The sequence below is a fragment of the Bombyx mori genome, chromosome 13 (assembly GCF_030269925.1).
Source record: "Bombyx mori chromosome 13, ASM3026992v2".
Lineage (NCBI taxonomy): Eukaryota > Metazoa > Arthropoda > Insecta > Lepidoptera > Bombycidae > Bombyx > Bombyx mori.
In genome coordinates this window covers 10586063-10608476 of record NC_085119.1, presented here as the reverse complement: position 1 = coordinate 10608476, position 22414 = coordinate 10586063, and the positions used below count along the sequence as shown (strand labels likewise).

Below are 22414 nucleotides of genomic sequence, written 5' to 3'. Positions count from 1 at the left end.
AAATCAATAAAAACGGGCTGCACACACGAAAAAGTAACACGTTCCGCCTGAGCCTGAACGTGCAAGCGAGAGAACGAAACTACCGTTAGAAAGGTACGATCGACACAAGTGTTAATTTATTGAAAAAAATAATAATTTTCAATTAATTCCTTATAAAAAATTATAACTCAGTGATATTAATTCAATTCAATTAATTAAAGTATACAATTTTTCATCAGTGTTTCTTATGACGTACTAATCACGTAAAACTATCTTCCGCAAGCCAACTTTACAGGCAACCCATTTTTTCTACTTAAAAATCAGCTCAGACAAATCAAATCTTAAATTCTCGATCACATTTGTGGTGGTTGCCATCACAGAACACAAAATATTCGACAGATGCCTCAATCTCGCTTACCATATTTTCAAGATTATCTTGCTTATATACAAATTCCGAAATATAAATTTTGGGACCGTCGGTCTACCGAGCAATATCACCCGCTTGGTGGAAGATCTTCCCTTTCTCGTATACCTCCACACATTTTTAGTGAGAATTTACTAGTGGTAGGACATCTAGTGAGACCGCACAGGTAAGCACCACCATCTCACCTTTTTCTGCCGTGAAGCAGTAATGCATTTCGATTTGAAGTGTGGGGCAGCCGTTGCACTGTAAAAACGGAGACCTTAGAATTCATGTCTCGAAGTGAGTGGCGGCATTTACGATGTAAATGTCTATGGGCTTCGGTTACCACTTAATATCAGGTGCGCCATGAGCTCGTCCAACCATCAACGCTATAAAAATACAATAATTGAATCTTTAAACTTAGATTTAGATCTATTTAAATTTTAATAATTTTCACAAAATACTGGCATGATTATTTTTACTTTGCCACGTTTGAAATGTGTTTTTTAATGTTGGCTCTTCTATTTTTAAATAAATATGTGTGAACTGTTGCTACTTTCCTTTAACATGAGAATTCCACTGGGCTCATATTGGTTAAGAGCATAACAGACAGTTCCTAGTTGGCTTTAGTACAAATTTGAATATCAGTCAATTATAAATTATTGAATAAGCAATACATTTATTTATTATGAACAAATAAAAAGCAAAAAAATAATTTCAAAATTATTGTCTTTTATTTGTTTCTCCTATCTGAAATCGACTCTTTGGTAAATTGAAAGAAAATCGAACTTATTTAAAAAATCGATTCTTCAATAAATCGTTTTCAAATAGGCATCCCTCATTTTTAACAAAATCAATATGGCTGACTTTTACCGGTTGGCCTGTCTTCTGTCTGTTTTGAATTTTGATAAAAAAATTATCGTTTCGTAACAGATAAACCAACGTGTCTCTTAGATTTAGGCATTTGTAAAAGTGCCTATATATTTTTAAATAATGGAAGCTCTTATACCAGTTATTAATAAACTACAAGATGTGTTCAATACAGTTGGAGCTGATGCCATTCAATTACCCCAAATAGCTGTTTTAGGAACCCAGGTAAATTTGGGCCAGTATTCTTTTAGAATTTCAGCAAGACTATTATATTTTTGAGCATTGTTATTAACAAGGTATAAAAGGCCATACAGATCGTCGTGGTTATGTAAAAACGTCAGTAGAGTTCTTTGTCCTCATTCAAATTAAACTACGTTGTCATTGACCAAGACCGTAGTACAGTTTCATTGAATTGAAATAATATGTACCTACGCAAGAATGGCTTACGTCTTAATAGACATAAATTGCAACAAGAACCCTATTCTGCTTTGGAAAAATGGACTTCGATCGAATCTAAAGCAAATTATTAGTTTTATCGAATGGCAAACCTACTCTTTATTATGAAAAAAAAGTTAGATAGTTTGATAACTATTACGAAATGAGTATTTTACAGTTCTTGTAGAATAACCACAAAAACTAAAAAACTGTCCACAAGAACGACCGTCGCCCGTCGCAAATTGCCAATAAATAAACGCAACATGAAACGTAGTTTTAATCATAAGAAAAAATGATATAAAAAATTATCTGTTCAGTATGGGTGTAAATTCTTCTTACTTTAATTTTTTTTTAAAATAATTATGCATTTTTAGAGCTCTGGTAAAAGTTCAGTGATAGAAAGCCTGGTAGGTCGCTCATTTCTGCCTCGGGGTCCTGGGATAGTCACTCGGCGTCCTCTCATTCTCCAGTTAGTCTACAGTCCAAAAGAAGGCAAAGAGCATCGCTCAGCTGAAGAAGGTTAGTGACATCTCAGTTAATGCTTAATAACAGCTCATACATCATTTGAACCTATCACTATGATTAAAATTATTACCTAAATTGAGCCATAAATTAACTTAACAATCATATTAACAGTCAACACAACTAATTTGTATATTATTGCGTTATAATTATTCATATTGTTTTCAATAGGATAAGAATACTTGAACTAGAAATCTTCATTGTCAGTTATCATTTGTAAAGATTCATATATCAAAGCAATTAATAATTACTCCAAATTTCAAAAGTAAAAAAAATGACTCAAATAGTCTTTATTATATAATTTTTTTGTGTAGTATTCCCTGTTCAAACACATTACCTCAAATGTTTATAAGAAATTTTAATCAATTTGTGATCCATGTTCACTCAGCAGCAATAGTTAGACCAATATGGGTGACTTGCATGCCACTTATTCACATCCATCCTGCTTATTCACAGCTTCAATACATGCAGATTATTTGTAGGGCAAGTGTAGCATATCTATCATCCTATTAGGTATAGGATATGTGAATGTATTCGGTAATCTCATAACACGAGAACCAAACATTTAAAAGAAAGCAATAAAGGTCTTGTTTTGAGTTGACAAAGTGTTCTACGTCCTATTATTTGAGAGTGTGTGGAGTATAAAAAAATATTGTTTTTAATCGAGTAGCACCATAAATAAAATGTTTTCAAAACAAAAACACAACAATTAGGTATCTAATTATGATTAAGTTCAAAATTTACTTTTCTTGTTAAAATCAATCCATGATACTTACCTATCAATGAAAAACTATTATTTTAGTACTAAAAGCCCAACATAAAGAAGCTGCGTCATGGAATCCAATGGCACAGATTACTCAATCAATATTTTCAGCAGGTTTGTATTTTGAGGTTGGAATATTCTAAAGATTTCAACTAATTGGCGAAATCTAAAAGGAAACGCCATAAACCTAAGAGATAGATAGATTTCAACTAATATCAAATCTCGGAATTGTTTCATATTCATGTAACATAATAATAACTTATTTATCATAACATAATACATGGTATTTTTTTTATTTTATTTTTATTGCTTAGGTGGGTGGACGAGCTCACAGCCGACCTGGTGTTAAGTGGTTACTGGAGCCCATAGACATCCACAACGTAAATGCGCCACTGGTTTTGAACACCAGTGCATCGCTCAACACAAATGCATCGGACGTCTTATCCATTAGGCCACGGCAAAAGAATTGTTTGAAGTTTTCTATATTTAAAAATGATTTTTTTTGTAATAATAAGTTTTGAAATATAAAATGGATATTACACAATTTTTATTTTATATTACATTATATGTAACTATTGAAAGTGCCAAAGCTAATAATTACTTTTTGTTTATACAGTAACGGCATACCTACAGATTATTTTACCTAAAATAAACATACTGGTTTTGGAGTATTATGATAAAATTAAAATCTTAAGTTGCATGTTTTGAAATGGTTCATCTAACCTCTTACTTTGTTTCAGGTACTCTTAATCTAGAAGAATGGGGAAAGTTCCTACACACAAAAGACAAAATTTACACAAACTTTGAAGAGATAAGACAAGAAATAGAAAGAGAAACTGACCGTATGGCTGGCAGCAACAAGGGAATATCTCCAGAACCTATAAACTTGAAAATATATTCAACCACAGTTGTCAACCTTACTTTAGTCGATCTACCCGGTATAACAAAGGCAAGTTCCTTGCATTACAGTTAAAACTCGATATATCAAATTTCAATGGAAGAGATGAACATTTAAATCTAAAACACTATCTAAAACAATAAAACTTAAGCTTTTGACTTAACAAGAATGTTGAAGTTAGTTTTTTTTTGTTTTAACATACAGTTATTTAAAAAAGTGATATTCATACAACAAGAAATAGTAAAGCTTTAAAGTATGCCCCTCGTACTTTAATCTTAAGGTACTAAGTCTTTATTAAGCTTAAATCACCACCTTCAGATTAAAGTACTTGACTTATTCACTGCAGAAATAAAATAGTGCTTTTGACTTTTGGCATAGAATTGCTGCATCTCCATACTGTTTGTCTGATCAATGAAGACTCGGATATTAATGTGACAGGTTGCTAATCAACAATTGAAAGGAATAAAAGTACTGCAAAATTAGAAAATATTAGAAAAAAACTGAATTAAATTTTCTTTTAGGTGCCAATAGGTGATCAACCAGAAGACATAGAAAACCAAATCAGAAACCTTATTATTAAGTATATCTCTAACCCAAATTCCATTATATTAGCTGTAACAGCTGCTAATACAGACATGGCGACTAGTGAAGCCATCAAATTGGCTAAGGATGTGGACCCTGATGGCAGAAGGACATTGGCTGTTGTCACCAAACTTGATCTCATGGATGCAGGTATTAAACTAATAACCTTTCTTACATTTATTAGCCACTGATAAATGCATAGAAAATTATTTGCTTTGTGGCTTAGCATTTGTAAAACAAGATCTGATCCCAATTAGGTCAATTGAAATATAAAAAGAGAGAGAGAGAGAGAAATAAATAAATAATTATTATTACTACTATTATATTATTATTAAAAAACAACATTTTTTTAAATTTAAACCTGAATAGTTTACTACATTTTTTAAATATCAAACACTGTAATCATTGATAACACTTATCAATTTTCTAACTATGCAAATTAATTAAATACATACATTTTTGCCTACATTTTGGTGTAGGCGATTATGACGATTGCTATTCTCACAATAATTAATTAAATACTTTCTAAATAGATTTTCATGGCATCATCAGAGAAACTCAATTATACAAGAATGGTAGTGCATTCCACAAAATCCTATTGTGCTGTAAAAGGTCAAAACATTAAATCAGAGTAAATTCTTCCGTTTTCTCGATTTTAGACATAATTGAAACTGTCTTAGACTCAAGTTAATTTTATTAGTTTTACAGTTTATAATTTTCGAAGCGCCGAAACTAGTTTTAATTATATAATGTTTTTGTTTGTTAGATACGGTTCTACTATATACTGTATGGTTCAAAATCTCTACAGTGAAAAATAACAATAAGAATTCGTATTTTATTGTTTTGTATAGTGAAGAAGCTAATGGCCCACCTGCTGTTAGATGTTTACCGGAGCCCATAGATCACAATATGCATTCTGAAAAACACATTTAAACATGAGGTTGGAATCTTTATAATATTGCATAGCTTCGCAGCTAAACAGAAGATGTTGGCGTTTTCCCATGGGGGTTTATGACCAGGCGACCCATTTAATAGTTATACCTATAAGCAATTTTTACAAAATAGACACTGCCTTAAAATCCAAAAATGTACATATAATACTGCAGTATAAAATATTCTTTGTAAATCTTCTAACACTTCATATATGGAGTTCAGCGAATAACATTGGGACACAAAGACAACAATAATTCTCATGAGATTACGTGCTTTCAGATTATAACCCCTGTGATTGAATAAATTTATATAGATCCCAATTCCCTGCAGTTTCAAAAACTCAGGTTTACTTGTCTTCATAAATTGTTTAAATTTTTCATATAGTGAATGGTTTCCTGTGTTAATTATATTGTAATCTTTTGAGAAATAAACGAATCTTTTGAGAAAGAAATAAATTGACTGTAGATACCAATCAAGCTGCTACCACAATAACAGCCATATCAAATGTCGATGAGGGCCTTATAAGAATAATTCTTGATATGATGAATATAATGATTCTTGTTTACGTTTCGCTTTAGTATTATTAATATATATATTTATTTTTAGGAACTGATGCAATAGATATTCTGTGTGGGCGCGTTATTCCGGTTAAACTAGGAATCATTGGCGTCGTAAATAGATCACAACAAGACATTATTGATAAGAAAACCATCACGGTAATTGTATACAAAGAAACATGTTATGAATATTTATTTAAATAAATAAAAGTTTTACAATCAATATGAAAAATTAAAAGTAATCTTAATTGTGATGTGTATGCATACATAATTGATTTACTTTCTTATATCTTTAATTTAACATTTTATGACAAATTTAAACATATTTTGTCAAAGTGGTTTTACAATGTTTGAACTTATACTACTACTTGTAGTTTGTGATAGTCGCTAGTTGTGAAAATTTTTCCGTAAAAAGTATAGCATGGGTTCATTCCTTGTAATTTTTTACTTAGTTTTGGCTTAGTTCTATGAAAGGCAGTTAGTTATCTTGACTAATATTTTTGAGGATTGCTCTTTTGCAAATCGGGATATAATTGATTGGCATAAAGTTGGTAAATAAGGTAACAATATAAAGTTCCGATAATGTGAAAGCAGAGGTGATCGAGTTTGGCAACCTTCATAGCACGAATGTTGGGTGAACATGCCCAAAAAAAAGCAGTCAAATTTCGGTGTTGTGAATGTACATAATCATATTTAAAGAAAAAACTGAAAGAAGCTCCTCAGTTTGGAGTGTGTGTTTATTTTTCTCATATTACATATTTATATTCAGGATGCACTGAAAGATGAAGCCACTTATCTCCAAAGGAAGTATCCCACTATAGCAACACGTAACGGAACTCCGTATTTAGCTAAAACATTGAATAGACTACTCATGCATCATATAAGAGATTGCCTACCAGAACTCAAGGTATGTTATTATTAAAGACCTTCAAGAAAATAAAACTATACCTACAATTGCATTATGTGTGTATTTTTTTTAAGATTAATTAAAAAGATGTTAAAAATCACATGTAAACAAGTCGCAGATGTTAAATTGCGCCTCTATTAGGATGTTTGTAACAAATTAATATGTGATGTAATTTCAGGTGCGTGTTAATGTAATGATATCACAATTCCAATCTCTTCTGAACTCCTACGGCGAAGATGTGTCGGACAAGTCTCAGACGTTATTGCAAATTATAACGAAATTCGCGAGTGCTTACTGTTCGACAATAGAAGGTACCGCCCGGAACATTGAGACCACTGAACTTTGTGGCGGCGCCAGAATCTGTTATATATTCCACGAGACTTTTGGACGCACTTTGGACTCCATACATCCTTTAGTAGGTGAGTTACGAAAAACAGAAAAAATATCTTCATTCAATACTCAATAAAAGAGCCTGGTAGTTAAAAGTAAGTTAACGACTCGCTAATCAACAATCTAGATAACTTTTGATAAGTGTAAATTGAGATTTCATGAATGCTAAAATTGACTTGAAATTGATTTTATTTCCTACTCTATTTCCTTAAATAGCTCATAGTAGCAATCACTAACTTTAACTATGTTAAGGGATATTAAAAACCGGTATGCAGAGTCAATTCTAGCATAGTTATTTCTGCTACCATTCCTGTTTATGATAGCTGTGTTTCAATACTATTATAACTACCACATAAAATTTCAGGATGAACGTTCACTTAGTTATGTCAATGATGTCCAGTAACCACATGAGTCCATAGACCATGAATCTGTCTATTTAATAAGAATAAATAATGTTTTCGATGTGTACACTCTAGTTTATGTATTGTATTCGTCGCCAGGTTTGACCCGCATGGACATTTTGACCGCGATCCGCAACGCTACAGGCCCTAGACCGGCTTTATTCGTCCCTGAGGTATCTTTTGAGCTTCTGGTCAAGCGACAGATTAGAAGACTGGAAGACCCTTCGTTACGTTGTGTTGAACTGGTATGCTTATTGTTAATAATCTTAAAAATATTTACAAAATATTAAAATTAAAAATATATTTCAAACATATTAAATAATAATTATTATTAGGCAAATTAATATACATTAGTAATATATCGCTTACTTATTTGAAAATTTAATTAAATTTCATTCTTAAATGAACGACTCATAGTAGTCATTACACAGCTATACCATGATCATACACTCATTATTTTATGTTGCTGTTGTTGACCACTAGAACGTTATTTAATTATTCTGCTGTCTGTACACTACTATATAGGTTTACTTTTAGTGCTATATATTAAGCAGTAGATAGAGCATTTGAAATTTTATACCTACCGTGAACATTTCCAGAACTGCCCTTCGTATATGTTATAGGACTACACCCTGTATTTACATGATTATTATGAATAAATTTCATAGCCATAGTATATTTTTACCACACCCTGTATTTACTTACATGACTATTATGCTTAAATTTCATTAATGGTATTTATTAGCCATAGTATATTTTTTTACTAATGCCTTTTCACCCAATTGTAAACAAGCATTATATTCGTTTATTTCAACACACAGGTACACGAAGAAATGCAGAGGATCGTTCAGCACTGTGGCACAGAAGTCCAGCAGGAAATGCTACGTTTCCCACGCCTGCACCAGCGCATCGTCGACGTCGTCACGCAGCTGCTGAGGACTAGATTGCCTCCGACCAATTCTATGGTAAGTCGATTTGTTATACAGCATTCATAATACACCATTGTATCGAAAGCGCCAACGAAAATGATAGACAATCCTGATACGACCTATATCCTGCTATATATCCTTTTTATTTATTTATTTTTTATTGCTTTGGTGGGTGGACGAGCTCACAGCCCACCTGGTGTTAAGTGGTTACTGAAGCCCATAGACATCTACAACGTAAATGCGCCAGCCACCTTCAGATATAAGTTCTAAAGTCTCAAGTATAGTTACAACGGCTGCCCCACCCTTCAAACCGAAACGCATTACTGCTTCACGGCAGAAATAGGCAGAGTGGTGGTACCTACAAGAAGTCCTACCACCAATAATTCTGTCGTCATTCAGTATCAATGCTGTGGGTAGATGTTATGCGCCTCACGGGCAATCGCCACTTATCTCGGTTTGTGGTGAGCTTGATACGCTCATGTAAACAACCGCCAACCGCCGACTTTACTTTGTCGATCGATCGCATGGGCAACCTTCCACGCGGTCTGGTGCCTCTTACTTTGCCCTGAACGACAAAGCGCTCTATGGAGTCATTTCCTCGCCGGGAGATATGTCCAAAAAATGATAGTATGCGACAAGCTGTAATTTTATCTGATGGTTCGTAGAACATACAGTCAGAGACCATCGCTTTACAACCCGTATAGCTTTATCTGTTTCCAGTTGTAAAAGCTGACGCATAGTATCTTGTTTAACTAACTTTACTAATTTAATTTATAGTATTTATAGTAACTAGTTTAATCCTTGCTTGCGAAAATTTTCATTTATCAAAATTATTTTTAATAATGTACAAGTGTAAATGTTGTGCTGCTTGCCAGTAATAGTCATAGTATTATCGCGCTTTCTTTTATTTTATTTTATTTTCTTTGTTGTTTCGTTGTAGGCTGCCCACAGGTTGTTATTACTGTGTGTGCTTATGTATGTTTTGTATTCGGGTTCACCATTTAATTTGATTTTTGTTTCGTTTTTTTATACTAGTTTATACCATGTTTTAAGTCTGTACACACGTACCTAGCCTTCATTCCCGCAAAGAACCAAAGGGAAACGGGGGTGACTGAAAATCAGCGCTGTTCGATTTATCGACCTTGAACAGCATTAGCTGAGCCATCTCCTTTTGCCTTTTTCTCTTTTTTTTCTTCTCTTTTATTAGTATTTTATTTTGTTTAGAATGTGAAAGGCAATAAATGATTTTATGATTATTATTATTATTGTTGTAGGTGGAGAACCTGGTGGCTATCGAGCTTGCGTACATAAACACGAAGCACCCCGACTTCCACCGCGAGGCGGCGCTGGTGTCCGGCCTGCTGAAGAGCGGCGACGACGACCACAGTCCCGTCTATAGACACAAGACTCCCAGGCCTTCTCCCTCACCGGTATCCAACTTGATCAAAGTAAAACCGCTTATTATGAACACGTCTGATGTTTCACTAATTATACTAAGCCTACACGTGTGTTGTGACTGTGTGTGCGTATAATTAGAAGGAAAAAAAGGTTTTATATTAACTTTACCAAGCAAAGCATGCAATTGGAACTTCACTTAAAATATTACTAAACACTGTTTGCATCTTTAAAACAAAAACTGAGTACTGATACACTCAAAAACTATCGAGAGTCGTTATATTTTTATTCAGAATCATTTATATATGCCGTATACGCATATGTCGTGTTTGTTTGTTTTAAAAAAAAACTTATCATCAAATCATTGAAAATTTTACATAAACATGCATCTACCCAGGTAAGTTTTATTCACAATTGTTTGTATTAACAACGACTAACGGTAATTTTAGTGTCGGTTCGAATCTTAAATTACATTTTTTTAAACTTTTGCGGCTATCCCCATTAAACGCACTATTATTAAGACTTTCCTTTACCCGACAAGATCCAATTACGGTTCGACTCGCTGGATTCGAGTGGTAACATCAAAAATGGACTAAAGAAAAGCTGAATATATTTGTTTGTTAACAACAGTTTTTTTTTATGACCTGGTGACAGAGACCTTTAGGTCATATCTTATTTGGAAAATTTTCATTACTTTGGGTTAACAACACCTTATCTGCAGTCTTCAATCTACCCTACAGCAACTAAAAATCGTAGTATGACAAGCCGTTAAGTAATAATGTGTATTATCTAAACCAGAACTGTCCAGAAAACGACTTGTTATCATGCGGCCCGCGACGCATGTTTTAATCAGAAAATAGTTTTGAATATAAATAGTATGGACAATAGAATTCTTTGTCAAATCATATAATCATTATTTGGTATTATTTATCTGTATTCTTGTAACATACCATTCCCATGACATCATTTAAAAGTGAAGTTATCTTTTACATAATTTTTTTTTTAATATTTTAGTCTGGAAAGTATTTTGTTTTTGAAAATATTTTTTTCTGCGGCCCCTTCCAGCTTTTTTAGTAAATTTAATTAGCCCGCAAAGGTATGTAATTTGGACGGCCCTCATCTAAACGATATGTTAAGGTTATATAAATTACTATCTCGAAATTTTTGTAGCTGTTTCTCCGACAAATGGGTGAAAGAGGGTCCGCCCTAGTATTCTTGGCAAGCGTATTGGACGCGTACAAGGTAATTGTGGCGTGGTTATATTCGGGTCGCCATTAACTCGCCTCACTCATTCTCGATTCATTGTCCTACTAAACTTGTGTTGTGACGTTCGATGTCGTGCCATTTGAATACTGTATGGACTCTTTTTCATGATCACAGTGAAGTCGACCTATGAGCGATTGTCAGTAGAAACAATCGGAATATTTGATTAGTCATTTTTTACTTTAAAGTTCAGTCTAGCTCCCCATATTAACAATCTTAATTCATATTTAGGTACATACTATTAATGTAATTTTTCTAACATTTAACATCGGCAAAGATTGTTTTGCTTTCGCATAGGCCTCCCTCCCCCAAACCCTGCCATAAGTCCCGGTCGTGGCATTTCCTCTTCCAAGTAGAGCCTGCACGGCCCCATATGATATAAATATATAATTAAAAGAATAATATATTTTTTTTCTATTACTCCATACCTAATGCAAAGGAATTTTCAGAGTCCAAAGACATCACGAAATGTATAATGGCATAATCTTGAGACATGATTTTTATTTTATGCACAAAAATATAATTCTGTAAATATTAATAAAAATTTTAAGCGACGGTCCCAAACTAATTCTAGACAAGGCTCAAAGGGCATAAAATACTATATCTAGGTTCCAATGAAAAGGATTTTCAAGTGAAGTAATCGTATCTGCCACAATAATTACCTCGTTACAGTGACGCATAATTTTACACCCGATTGATTGTCAGCGATAATGAATTAATCGAAAAACAAATGAAATAATTTCATATTTATCTATTCATTCGCTTTATAGATTGTAGCAATCGTTTGTCTCTCTGTAAATACACATTGAGTTCATTGTTTTCTTTGAGACTTAAACTGTACACGTTACAAATGAGTTCTACAATATTTTCAATTGGTTATAAAACAAAGATTACAAATATTACAGAATGTTCCCGCTATAACCGATGGTCACGAGAAATCTCCACAAAACATCAGCGAAACACCGTCGACCCCACAGGTATGTAAATAACATAAAAATCACATAAATTATCCTACATTATTTGTAGACAATATAGTTAAATTATGTTGAATAGGTCAAGGCTAGTTTGGTAACTGTAATAAACTGTTAAACTTTGGGGTTTTTAAATGTCTAATTCAACTAGTTTGTCAAAGGAAAGTATTTGAATTTTGTATTGGATAAATCGTATAGTATTTTTTTTTTGGTTGTTGTTAAAGATCAACGGAATGCCAGACAACAAGGCACTGACTCCTCAGAAGCCAGTGAACCTTCTGCCCGAAGTACCGATCCAAACATCACGTAAACTGTCAGAACGTGAACAACACGACTGTGACGTCATAGGTGGGTGTAGTGTACAATATTAATATCAGCTGCTCTAGTGTTTTTAAGTAACATTTTTAATTATAAAATCTAATTATAATTTAATGTATAACCACTGAATTTTTTGGTAATTTTACTTTTTATGGGAAATTTGTTCATTGATTTTATAATTTTTAATAACTAAAATAGAATCTAATTTAAATCATTGGTATTGGTACCATAAATTTCGTATTAACAATTTTTTTAAACAAGGTATTTTCATGAGACTAACTATCTAACAGAAACATAGTATCGAATCTGTCATATAATTCCGGTTTGAGTTATAGATATAGCCGTTATATCAAAACTTTAAACTTCAACCTCATATCTCGGTTCAATAACAGGTGGCATACTTGTTGTCTATGGATTTAACCTGCAGATGGGCCGTGGGCTCGTATGCTCTTATGTTTTCTTAATATTCATCCCATAAGATTAGAGATTCAATTTTGTTGTGATGCTAGGTGGACGGAGCGACAACACAACAGTCTTAAACAGTAACGTAAAGACAGTAGACGGCATCAACGTGATGCAACTGAATCAAATGGGTGATTTAGTTGGTGAGGCTAGTCCGTAGATACACCGGCATCTATGCTTTGTTTACTCATAGCTATCTCTAGCCTTCCGACCACCTATCATCTGAGTAGCGGTCGGAGTGACCACAGGTTATACTAATAAACTCAAAAAATATGGCCATAAACAATACTTTATCTATATCGTTTTTTATCTATGCTGTGATGTTCAGCTAAAAGTGACACAAACTAAGATATATATTTATTCTAATTTTCTTGTGTTGTGTAATGGTTTTTGCTTGATGTCATATACTAGTATGGTTTATATATATTTTTATACAGATTGTGATTATCACATTGTTGTTTAAAGGAAAAATAATCATAAATGTATTTTGTGTTTTTAAATTTGGTTTACGTTATAACCAAATATTATACATTTAGAATGTCCAATAATGATCATAAACATTGACCTTAGAGACATCTACATGTTGAAAAGTTGTAGCAAGTGTTAAAATAAATAGATCATTCTATTAAGTTGGTAAATTCTATGGTAAGAATCTGCAGTCACTCCTAACGCCTTAGGCTTCGTTTTGTGTATCACTAAAGTCATATTCATGCACCACTAATCTTTAATTACCAAAATTAAATTAACAGCCAATGCAAAAAGGACTCTTTTCGATTATGTATAATAGTTTAATAATTTAAAGCAATGATTTATAAAACTGAAAAAAAAACATGGCAAAGATCTCGGAGATAAACATCTTCAATGAAAATCCGGGTTTCGGTGCCCTGCGATTTATGAATGCAACGGCGATTGAATTTATAGCCCTTGTTAATATTTGATCTACGTATACCTGACTTTTTTTGCTTATATGGGTTTTTATATCGATTTATCTTTCTAAATAATCTTAGTTTTATTTAATATCGGAGGCATATAATACTAGTTTTGGTAATTAAAAAATAGTGGCGTATAAGTTGAATACTCATCCAGTTTCTGTACTCACCCGCTTAATGTTCAACAGCCTTTTTTGAACTTTAGAACATAATAGTATTTACAATAGCAAATATGATTAAAAACAAGGTGCTAATAATAATATGTACATCAGAAATTTTAATAAACGCAAGAGTAACTATCCTACTATTGTACATGCACCACAACAAACTAGATTGAAGCTTTAGATAAAATTCTCAACTAAACAATGCTTAATTAAAACTACTGTTGCGGTTGGTTAACCACACGTTTATTATTTAGATTTGATTTTTCCCGAAGTTTCAAATATCGCGAATAACGCCTCAGTTCGTGTGACGACAAAAACTATCAAAATATTCAAAATGTCGGAGATAATTAACGCGAGCTCAAACCGAAAAAGTAGTTTAAATTATAATTTGTTTTCTCGAAAACTGGAGGAAAATTTACACAATGCTGTTGGATAATTAAATCCGGAGTTGTTGTCTAGCTAAAAATGTGCTTACAAGTCACCAATAAATCACCTCTTTCATCGGTTGCACTCGATTTACTAACTCGATTATTATAAGACCGCGTTCATACACTGTTTAAAAAGTGGTACTATTTTAAGTACATGTATTCTATGAAGGATTATATTTCTCATTAATCCATTATTACATTTGGTTGCGATGTTGTACAATGCCTAACACAATGTGTAACATAATGCAAAAATATATTATAATATTTCCGACTTTACTGTATATAATAATAATAATAAACAAAAAACTTTTTTTTTCTTTTTCAGAGAGACTGATCAAGTCTTATTTCTACATCGTCCGGAAATCCATTCAGGACTCTGTACCAAAGGCTGTTATGCATTTCTTAGTGAATTTTGTGAAGGACAATCTGCAGTCCGAGCTCGTCACTCACCTGTACAAGTCTGACCAGGCCGAGAGCATGCTCAACGAGTCTGAGCACATCGCACAGCGGAGGAAGGAGGCCGCCGACATGCTAAAGGTGAAACCATCGACAATCTTATGTCATTTCACTTGTGTTTATGGAGGTTAGAGGTAAGGAGAACCGTCTCATATGGGAGGGAGCTTGAAGTGTCCCACTTTCAGCACTAAATAACAGTTCAAAAATCCTCCAGAATGGCGCTAGCATAGGCACAGGGTATGGATACGAATTGAGCAGTGTTGTTGACTGATTGAAGTATGCTGAGTTTGGAAATTTAATATATTTAATGACTAGAGTAGTTAGTGACAGTGTAATATACAAGACCTCACATGTTTACGTAGTCCCAAACTAATTTGGTCAATATTGTCTAAAATTATTGATGTGGTAAAACGTGGAGACATCGACTGCATTTTCTTATCAGCTTTAAATAAAATACTTTTTGTGATTTTGTAGTGCTTACAGCTCTTTCCTCTTTTTTTATTTCTCTATCTTATTCTAATAACTTTCAGCGCTTTTTTTTAATTTACCCGCTGCCTACTGTAGCGCCACCCTCATTTAGCAGATTTTAACGGATACTTTTTACACACAGAGACGGTTCTCCTTACGTCTACCCTCCATACTTGTGTTATGTCTCGTTAGTAATGCGATATCGCGTTACGTGATTATTGTGTATTAATTCTGGGACGTCGTTCGTGTTCTCATTAGACTACGGGCTTTACCGTACTGATTTTTTTATAATATACGTTTTATAGGGTAACTTAACACGGCTTAAAGCTCTCGTTGCCAGGCCAAAAAACTAGAAAAAAAACTCAAGAGGTATTGAAATGGTTGTGATAAATTGTATACGTGCAGTATGAATATATGTTTAGATCGTGACGAAACGGGAGTTATTATTGTTCAATTTTCCACACATCGAGTATAAAATTAGGGAGAACGTTAGAAATGAATGAAAGAAGGCGCATTGTGGTACGATGCGTAACAAAAATGTCGTAGCAATATCAGTTCGTAAAATCAATATAATGCTATAGAAAAACAATATCAACAGTTATTCTATAATAGTACAAAATATTAACGAAGCACTCTGGCTTGAACAAAATAAAATGAGACTATCATCAGTGAGGTCTATGTTAATTAAATATGCCGATTACTCATAATAATTCAAACAATACTCAGATCTTCATAAATCTTAAATGGGAATGTGAGAAGCTTCAGCTTTATAATAAATAAATAAATCATCAAAATTAGTTAGTCATATACAGTGTTTTAGGTCGGCTTAAAATAATCATAATAATTGGAATGTCGTCTTATATCGTTGTAAAATTTTACACGAAAATGTTTTTACTCGTTAATTCAAAAAAGAGTTTTTCCACATAGCAGATTTTGGTTTGACAGCGACGATATACAAATCATCAAAACATTTCCTCATCAACTCGAATGAAATAATATTTGTGACAAATAATATAATAGGAGATAAACATTAATAGTTTTGTCAAGATTACAATAACCAGATTCTTTATTGTTACAGGCTTTACAACGTGCCGGTCAAATCATAAGCGAGATCCGCGAGACGCACATGTGGTGATGGTCCTCAGACGAACGAGACTCTAGTCTGTGAAATAGTGAAATGAGCGGACAGCTCTGTACATATACTGTTTAGTTTAAAATCACATTGGATATGTGTATATTAGCCTTTTTTTTACATGAGACATACATTTGCTCTGAGGTTCTGCAGCTCTCTTCAACGTTACAAATACATGACAAATATGTCGAGAACCAAAAAAAAAATGAAATGAGTCCGAGCAGAAATTAATTAAGCAAATGCATGTCAATTTTTAATTGCCGGTGTGACACGATTTATTTCTTGATAAGAAGAGCACCCGTATGTCTGTGTGCTTAGTGCGAGTTTTTTAACTTCTCGATCATGTAAAAGTTAACTCAGAAGGGTGGCTCATTTGCGTTCTAGATGTCCATGGGCTCCAGTAACCACTTAACACCAGGTGGGCTCGTCCACCCATCTAAGCAATAAAAAAATCTTATTTGTATGGAACAGCGCCCCTAGCGGTAAACGTAGAGAAATTAAAAAACTCGCAATAAGTATGCGTAGAATTTGTGTTTGTATTATGTAAACGTGCTTCGGTTGACTTGTTTGTCGTAACATTGGTTTTGGAAACCCTCTAGGGTAGTCTGATGTTATATCGCGTGTATTGTTATTATTGAATGTTGCACGAACGCACTGTATTCCTATCGTCAGTTACCATTTCATTGCTTATGCACGTTATATAGATAAAATGAACTATACTCACATATAAAAATGTAAATCTGTAGTTTCCTTAAACGGTGATATTATTTTTATTGTCTGTACGTGTCTCGTACCGTTTTTGATTATGTTATAAAAATGTAGTGAAAGTCCGATGTGGACTCTTATTAATCTGTTTGTTAACAGGGTAGAAAGGTCAAACAGCACTGAATGACTACCAAAATGTATTAACAATGAAATGCGGTTTAGTAATAACGGAGTAGTTCCTTGTACTACGTTTATTTAATTTTTCGTATCAGTCATTAATTCATTCATTTTCGAGTCATCATATTGTGTCATGTCCATTTTAGTATAGAGCGTTTCAATGTCGAACCTTTATTTATTGTTGTGGTGGTTCGTAGTCGTGATCCGCTTTATGTGTTGAACGAATTGAATTTTACGAACAGTAATTATTTTAAAGTCTGTTAAAATATTAAATTAGGTTCATTCTAAAGGTATTTTCATTTAACACCTACGTTTTTTATTCAAAGCTATTCTACCGCAGATACTACCGCAAGAGCAGAAATAGTAGACAATACAATCTACCACCGGATCGGAAACGCTTCTCAGTGGGTCGCATTTCCGATCCGGTGGTGATTCTGCGCAGCACGGCCCTTGCTGGGGTTCGTGTTAGCAAGGTCATCAGGTTTGAGCCCCGTGAGCTCACCTACTAGTTAATGTTACGCTGAAATAGCCTCTCAAGGCTCTCAGCTTAGGTAGGAAAAAAAAACACTTGATAGTAAGTGGATCAGTGCTGATCGCAGGCCGGCCTCCGTATTATCAACGTTATAAACAAAGCCATTGTCTACCACAGAGGACTTTCTTCAAATTTCTCAAGGAGGGATATCATAGTATTCAGGTAACATTGGAGGAGATGTTAGTACAAAGCCCGATGGCACATGCCAAAAAATGATCTCTGAAAACGCTCTGATTATTAACCCAGTGATTCCAGGGAGTAGAGATTGATTGTTCCTCCTACTACTCAAATATAGTGTAGCATAAAATATCCTAGCTCATGTAGAATACTGCTCCGCCTCTAATACGAGAGGTACCTATCAATTTGACGCATTATAGGAGTCGTTCAGATTAATGTGGACGTAATTCGTATATCATTGCACGTTTGGGTCATCAGGAACTACGAAGGAACTTGGTTGATGAAAAGATGATTCAATCATTTTTAACCGTCGCACACATTGACCCGCAGAATATATTTTGACCCCCTCTGGAAAAATTCGTTTCAGGTTTAAAACCCAGAAGATAAGTTAAAAAAATGCGTATGTATATAAACGGAAAAAAAAGTAACAAAACAAAAATATTGTGATGCCTTTCAAATTACTCTAGAGTTCCGTGTGAGTCGAGAGCTGAGATTACTTATTATTAGATTAAATAAACAAAGTGTTTATATGTTTGTCTACACTTTCGTATTATTTTCTAATTATATTCTTATTACCGCGAGCTCTGAATAAGTTTATCACCTTGTAGCATTTCCATCTCTTACTTTTAATATTATTATCGTACTCCTAATCTAGACCATGCAGAAAGGACAATGAGTAACAGCTGCATCAACTGGACATATCCTTAATAAAAAGTGCTTGTTTCTTTTTAGATTGTTGAAGAATTGTAGTTTCTCTTGGCACTTCTGTGTAGAGTTCGGACTATAAATTCGTGATAAATATATTTAAAATTAATCGTATAGACGGGTACGGTAATGTTTGATAGAAAAAAAAAGACGGGCGTAGTATGTATATTTTATTTAAAAATATTAATGATAATATTTACACAGATCGAGATTTAAATTGTCATGTGTTTAACGTCAAATGACATTAACGAACTTAGAGAAAAGGCAGAACAACTGAAGCAGTTTGGTATTACTAAATCAACATAGAAACCTCAACAAAGTTCATAATATTGGTAAAACAATCATGGAAGTTAAAATTGAAGTACATTCAAATTAATCTCGTATAACAATGTAACAAACAATGGCACACGGTTATTGGCATTTTTCGACAAAACAATCAACACATTTCTGAGATAAAACTTTTAATATTTCACAGTTCAAATAATTTATATTAAATAAGAATACATCACCAGATTTTGATTACCAAAAATATTTATAAGACAGTATAGTGCAAATGGTACGGTGTAGGTAAGTTTGTAGGACAAAGTTACCACAACTTATTTTTTCAATAATGATATATGACGTAGGTAGCGAGTGTAGGCGTGCGATTTATAATGAAAACAATTTTGAATAATAATTTTTTATGTAATGATAAATTTATTAAACCGATTTTCAGAGGACCACGAATGGTTCATAGTGGGTAAAGTGACATTTTAATTGTCGATAATTAAGAAATGGTGTTGATACGTTACGTTACGTATGGCATAATTCCCCGCCGCGAGAAACTCGAATAGCCTCTTAGGCTACCAGCAAATAGGTAGGGAAAAGGAAAGGCATAATTTGTTGATTCAATCAAATGACAAGTAAATTTCGATTATAGGCGATTTTAATTCGCATCTCTCATCGGACGTATTCCAGTGACCATAAATTATCTGTCAAATTATTTAGAGAAAATAACACATCGAATACTGGATCAAACTTATCATTCTCAAACACTCAATGCGCCACACAAAATTACATCAGTGTGCTTAGTGCGAGTTTTTTAATGTTCTCGATAGCGTAAAAGTTAGCTCATATTTGTATGGAATGGAATCGTTTGCCTACGTTTGCCGCTAGGGGCGCTGTTCTAATTGCATACAAAATTGGGTTAACTTTTACGCTATCGACAACGTTAAAAAACTCGCACTAAGCACACAGAATTGATTCAGTAACTGTAAAGAACGCACAGATCATATTTATTTACGAATTTACCGGAAAAACGTAAATACAATATATTTGAAAAAGACATAACAATATTATGAAGTATAAAATGACAAAAATACTTTTAGTATGTAATGGTTGTTTTATTTATTTTTGAAGTGAAACTTCCTTATCGGCGTTGGAAAAAAATTTACCGTCACGTTTTTCGGTTACGCGTCACATTTTTCCGTTACGCGCCATCTTTTTCTTGCCCCTACCACGGTTGGTTCAGACGAAGAGTACTTTCACTTTCTCCAACGGAGTAGGGATAGCATTAATGTTTCACTTCTTACGTGTGTACACTAGTACACGCACACATTTTTTTTTACTTTCAAATTGTGTTACATGACAAATGCAACGGCATGAAAATAATTATGTATAGCAGTACCTTAGTAACTTTATATCGGAAGTTTGAATTTTAATAATGGTTAGGCCATGTATACATCATACGTTGCTTTCGCCAAATTCACTAACCAATATACCTAATTATTATGTAATAGCTAACACAGTAAACACGTTCTAATACACCCGAAAACATCATAATTTAAAACATTACACAAACATTCCACAGCCCGAGCTAACAAACCTTTACTATCTACTTGGAATGGATATAATTTGTCATGGAATTCGCAGTATCTACGGTGTTATACAGAACACGAGACAAACTCAAACACGCGAGTACATAAATCGATTTACAGCTGTATAGTTCAATAAATGTTAACATTCGAAGATAATATCAGAGGAATTTGTTCACAGTACACACAATTTATTTTTACCAATAATCTTATTTACTAACGAAAGTCATGGCTAAGCTTCAACTATTTTATGGCAAGGAACGAGAGACTCATCGTTACGCTTTAATTAAATTTAAAAATTTAAAACTAGATACTTGAGTTATATAGGACTCTTCATTGTTGAATTTAACATCAATATTTAAATGGCAAACCTATTGAATTAATTGAGAAAGTCCAATTCATTCTCGAAATTCGATTTTAGTCGAACGACTCTATCCAATGTAAAGCTACTATAAAATTATTATAAAAAAAAACGATAAAAATTTACTTTTATATTTTATGGATATTCTGTTAAGAGAGATTGGACCCGCCCAAGCCCGGCATTGCAGAATTACTACACTAAAACTACCGACTGTCTTGTACTAAACTATTTTAAAACCATTGATTTTGTCTAGATATTTAAAAAAATCCGCTATCTAAAACTAACATCTCGATCGCGATTCATTTATTCAACTACAGCTAATTTAGTTCGGTGCACTATTACTATAATACTAGTTTCAAACTTGTTATTTTGTACTTGACATTACTAATATTAACTTGTGACGTATCTATAGCATACTATGCTAGTATTTAAATACTATCCGATAGTGACATTAATAATTTCATTAATCAGAGTTCAACGAAGTGATTGACGCAACGAATTTCTATTCTAAACCGACTCTCATATCTTTAAATATCAATTGTGTTGAACAATACCTTAATGTTATGTAGAATACTCCATTGTGATGCAAAATGTTTAGTATTTTTAGCACCATTGTGGTACGCTTGAGTAATATGTATGTAGTTTTAGTACGAGAATTTGAGTTTCACACTGACGTGACGAGGTTAGCGCGCTTACGCGCAAGCCCGCGCTAGGAGGACGGCGTTTTCTTCTCACAGTCCAGAAGTTTGTCATCAGAGCAAAACTTTTCAAGTTGCTTCGCGTAATAAGTGTTGAAATTCAATCTGAAAAATAAAAAGTAAGCAATTAAAATCCCTTCAAAATCAACGACCGCTTTGTAACAGAAACGGGCAAAACCTTACAAGTTCAAGTCTCTGCAAACTTATGGTCTTTATAGCATATACATCTGAGTTCACATAGATTAGCAATAATCACTTACTTAATCGGTTAACTCTTATATATTATCTACTTTTAAGTATTCAATTCCATAAGTTCCATTTGGAAACTTAATCTTATGTATTAAAGCCAACTGTTTTCAATGGTGCGCCAATCAACAGACCTGGCCAACGGCTCACTTTACTAAGAATTGGTCGGAGTCTGTACAGGTTTGCGTAACTGACTCTTTTCCTTTCCTTAACTTCGTCGAATTATTTAGACATCCTAGCACACAAGAAACACCAGAAAACGAATGTGCTACGAAGAAAGGATATTTACAAACCCTGCAGAGGGTAGGGTTGTGGCAGTGAATTTTTTCTTCAATTGGTGGGTAGTATGATGGTAAAACGTTGATGAACTAATCGCTTCTAGCACTTTCGTGTATCTGTTTCACA

The 22414-nt window shown here is 33.5% G+C and overlaps 2 protein-coding genes across 17 annotated transcripts in view; one reads left to right on the top strand and one right to left on the bottom strand.

Annotated features, from left to right (window-relative positions):
* Positions 1-1202: 1202 nt before the first annotated feature.
* LOC101744411 (dynamin-1-like protein) lies at positions 1203-17726 on the top strand. 15 transcript variants are annotated; one of them, XM_062671853.1, is made up of 17 exons: positions 1227-1477; positions 2062-2206; positions 3012-3086; positions 3713-3921; positions 4392-4602; positions 5992-6101; positions 6712-6849; positions 7028-7268; positions 7740-7885; positions 8462-8605; positions 9844-9999; positions 11135-11206; positions 12133-12204; positions 12423-12546; positions 13026-13121; positions 14825-15036; positions 16502-17726. In XM_062671853.1, the coding sequence occupies exons 1-17, from the start codon at positions 1376-1378 to the stop codon at positions 16556-16558; spliced, it is 2310 nt and encodes a 769-aa protein (XP_062527837.1). In that variant the 5' UTR covers positions 1227-1375; the 3' UTR covers positions 16559-17726. The 15 variants fall into 15 exon arrangements, with proteins under 15 accessions (XP_037871088.1, XP_037871084.1, XP_037871086.1 ...); XM_062671852.1 differs by having other exon boundaries at positions 9844-10017; XM_038015156.2 differs by lacking the exon at positions 3012-3086 and having other exon boundaries at positions 1224-1477; positions 9844-10017.
* A 1282-nt stretch (positions 17727-19008) lies between these two features.
* The window catches only part of LOC101736809 (gamma-tubulin complex component 2), a 35160-nt gene continuing 31754 nt past the window's right edge, over positions 19009-22414 (bottom strand). For both annotated transcript variants that reach the window (XM_012691811.4, XM_004927772.5), the window contains one exon: positions 19009-21868. In XM_012691811.4, the coding sequence (XP_012547265.1) occupies positions 21775-21868 (94 nt within the window). In that variant the 3' untranslated portion in view covers positions 19009-21774. The remainder of the gene's footprint in view (positions 21869-22414) is intronic.

Coding starts and splice junctions, on each gene's coding strand:
- LOC101744411 (XM_062671852.1), top strand. CDS start 1,376: ATGGAAGCTCTTATACCAGTTATTAATAAACTACAAGATGTGTTCAAT. Junction 4,603..5,991: donor ACTTGATCTCATGGATGCAG/GTATTAAACTAA, acceptor ATTTATTTTTAG/GAACTGATGCAATAGATATT. Junction 6,102..6,711: donor TTGATAAGAAAACCATCACG/GTAATTGTATAC, acceptor ATTTATATTCAG/GATGCACTGAAAGATGAAGC.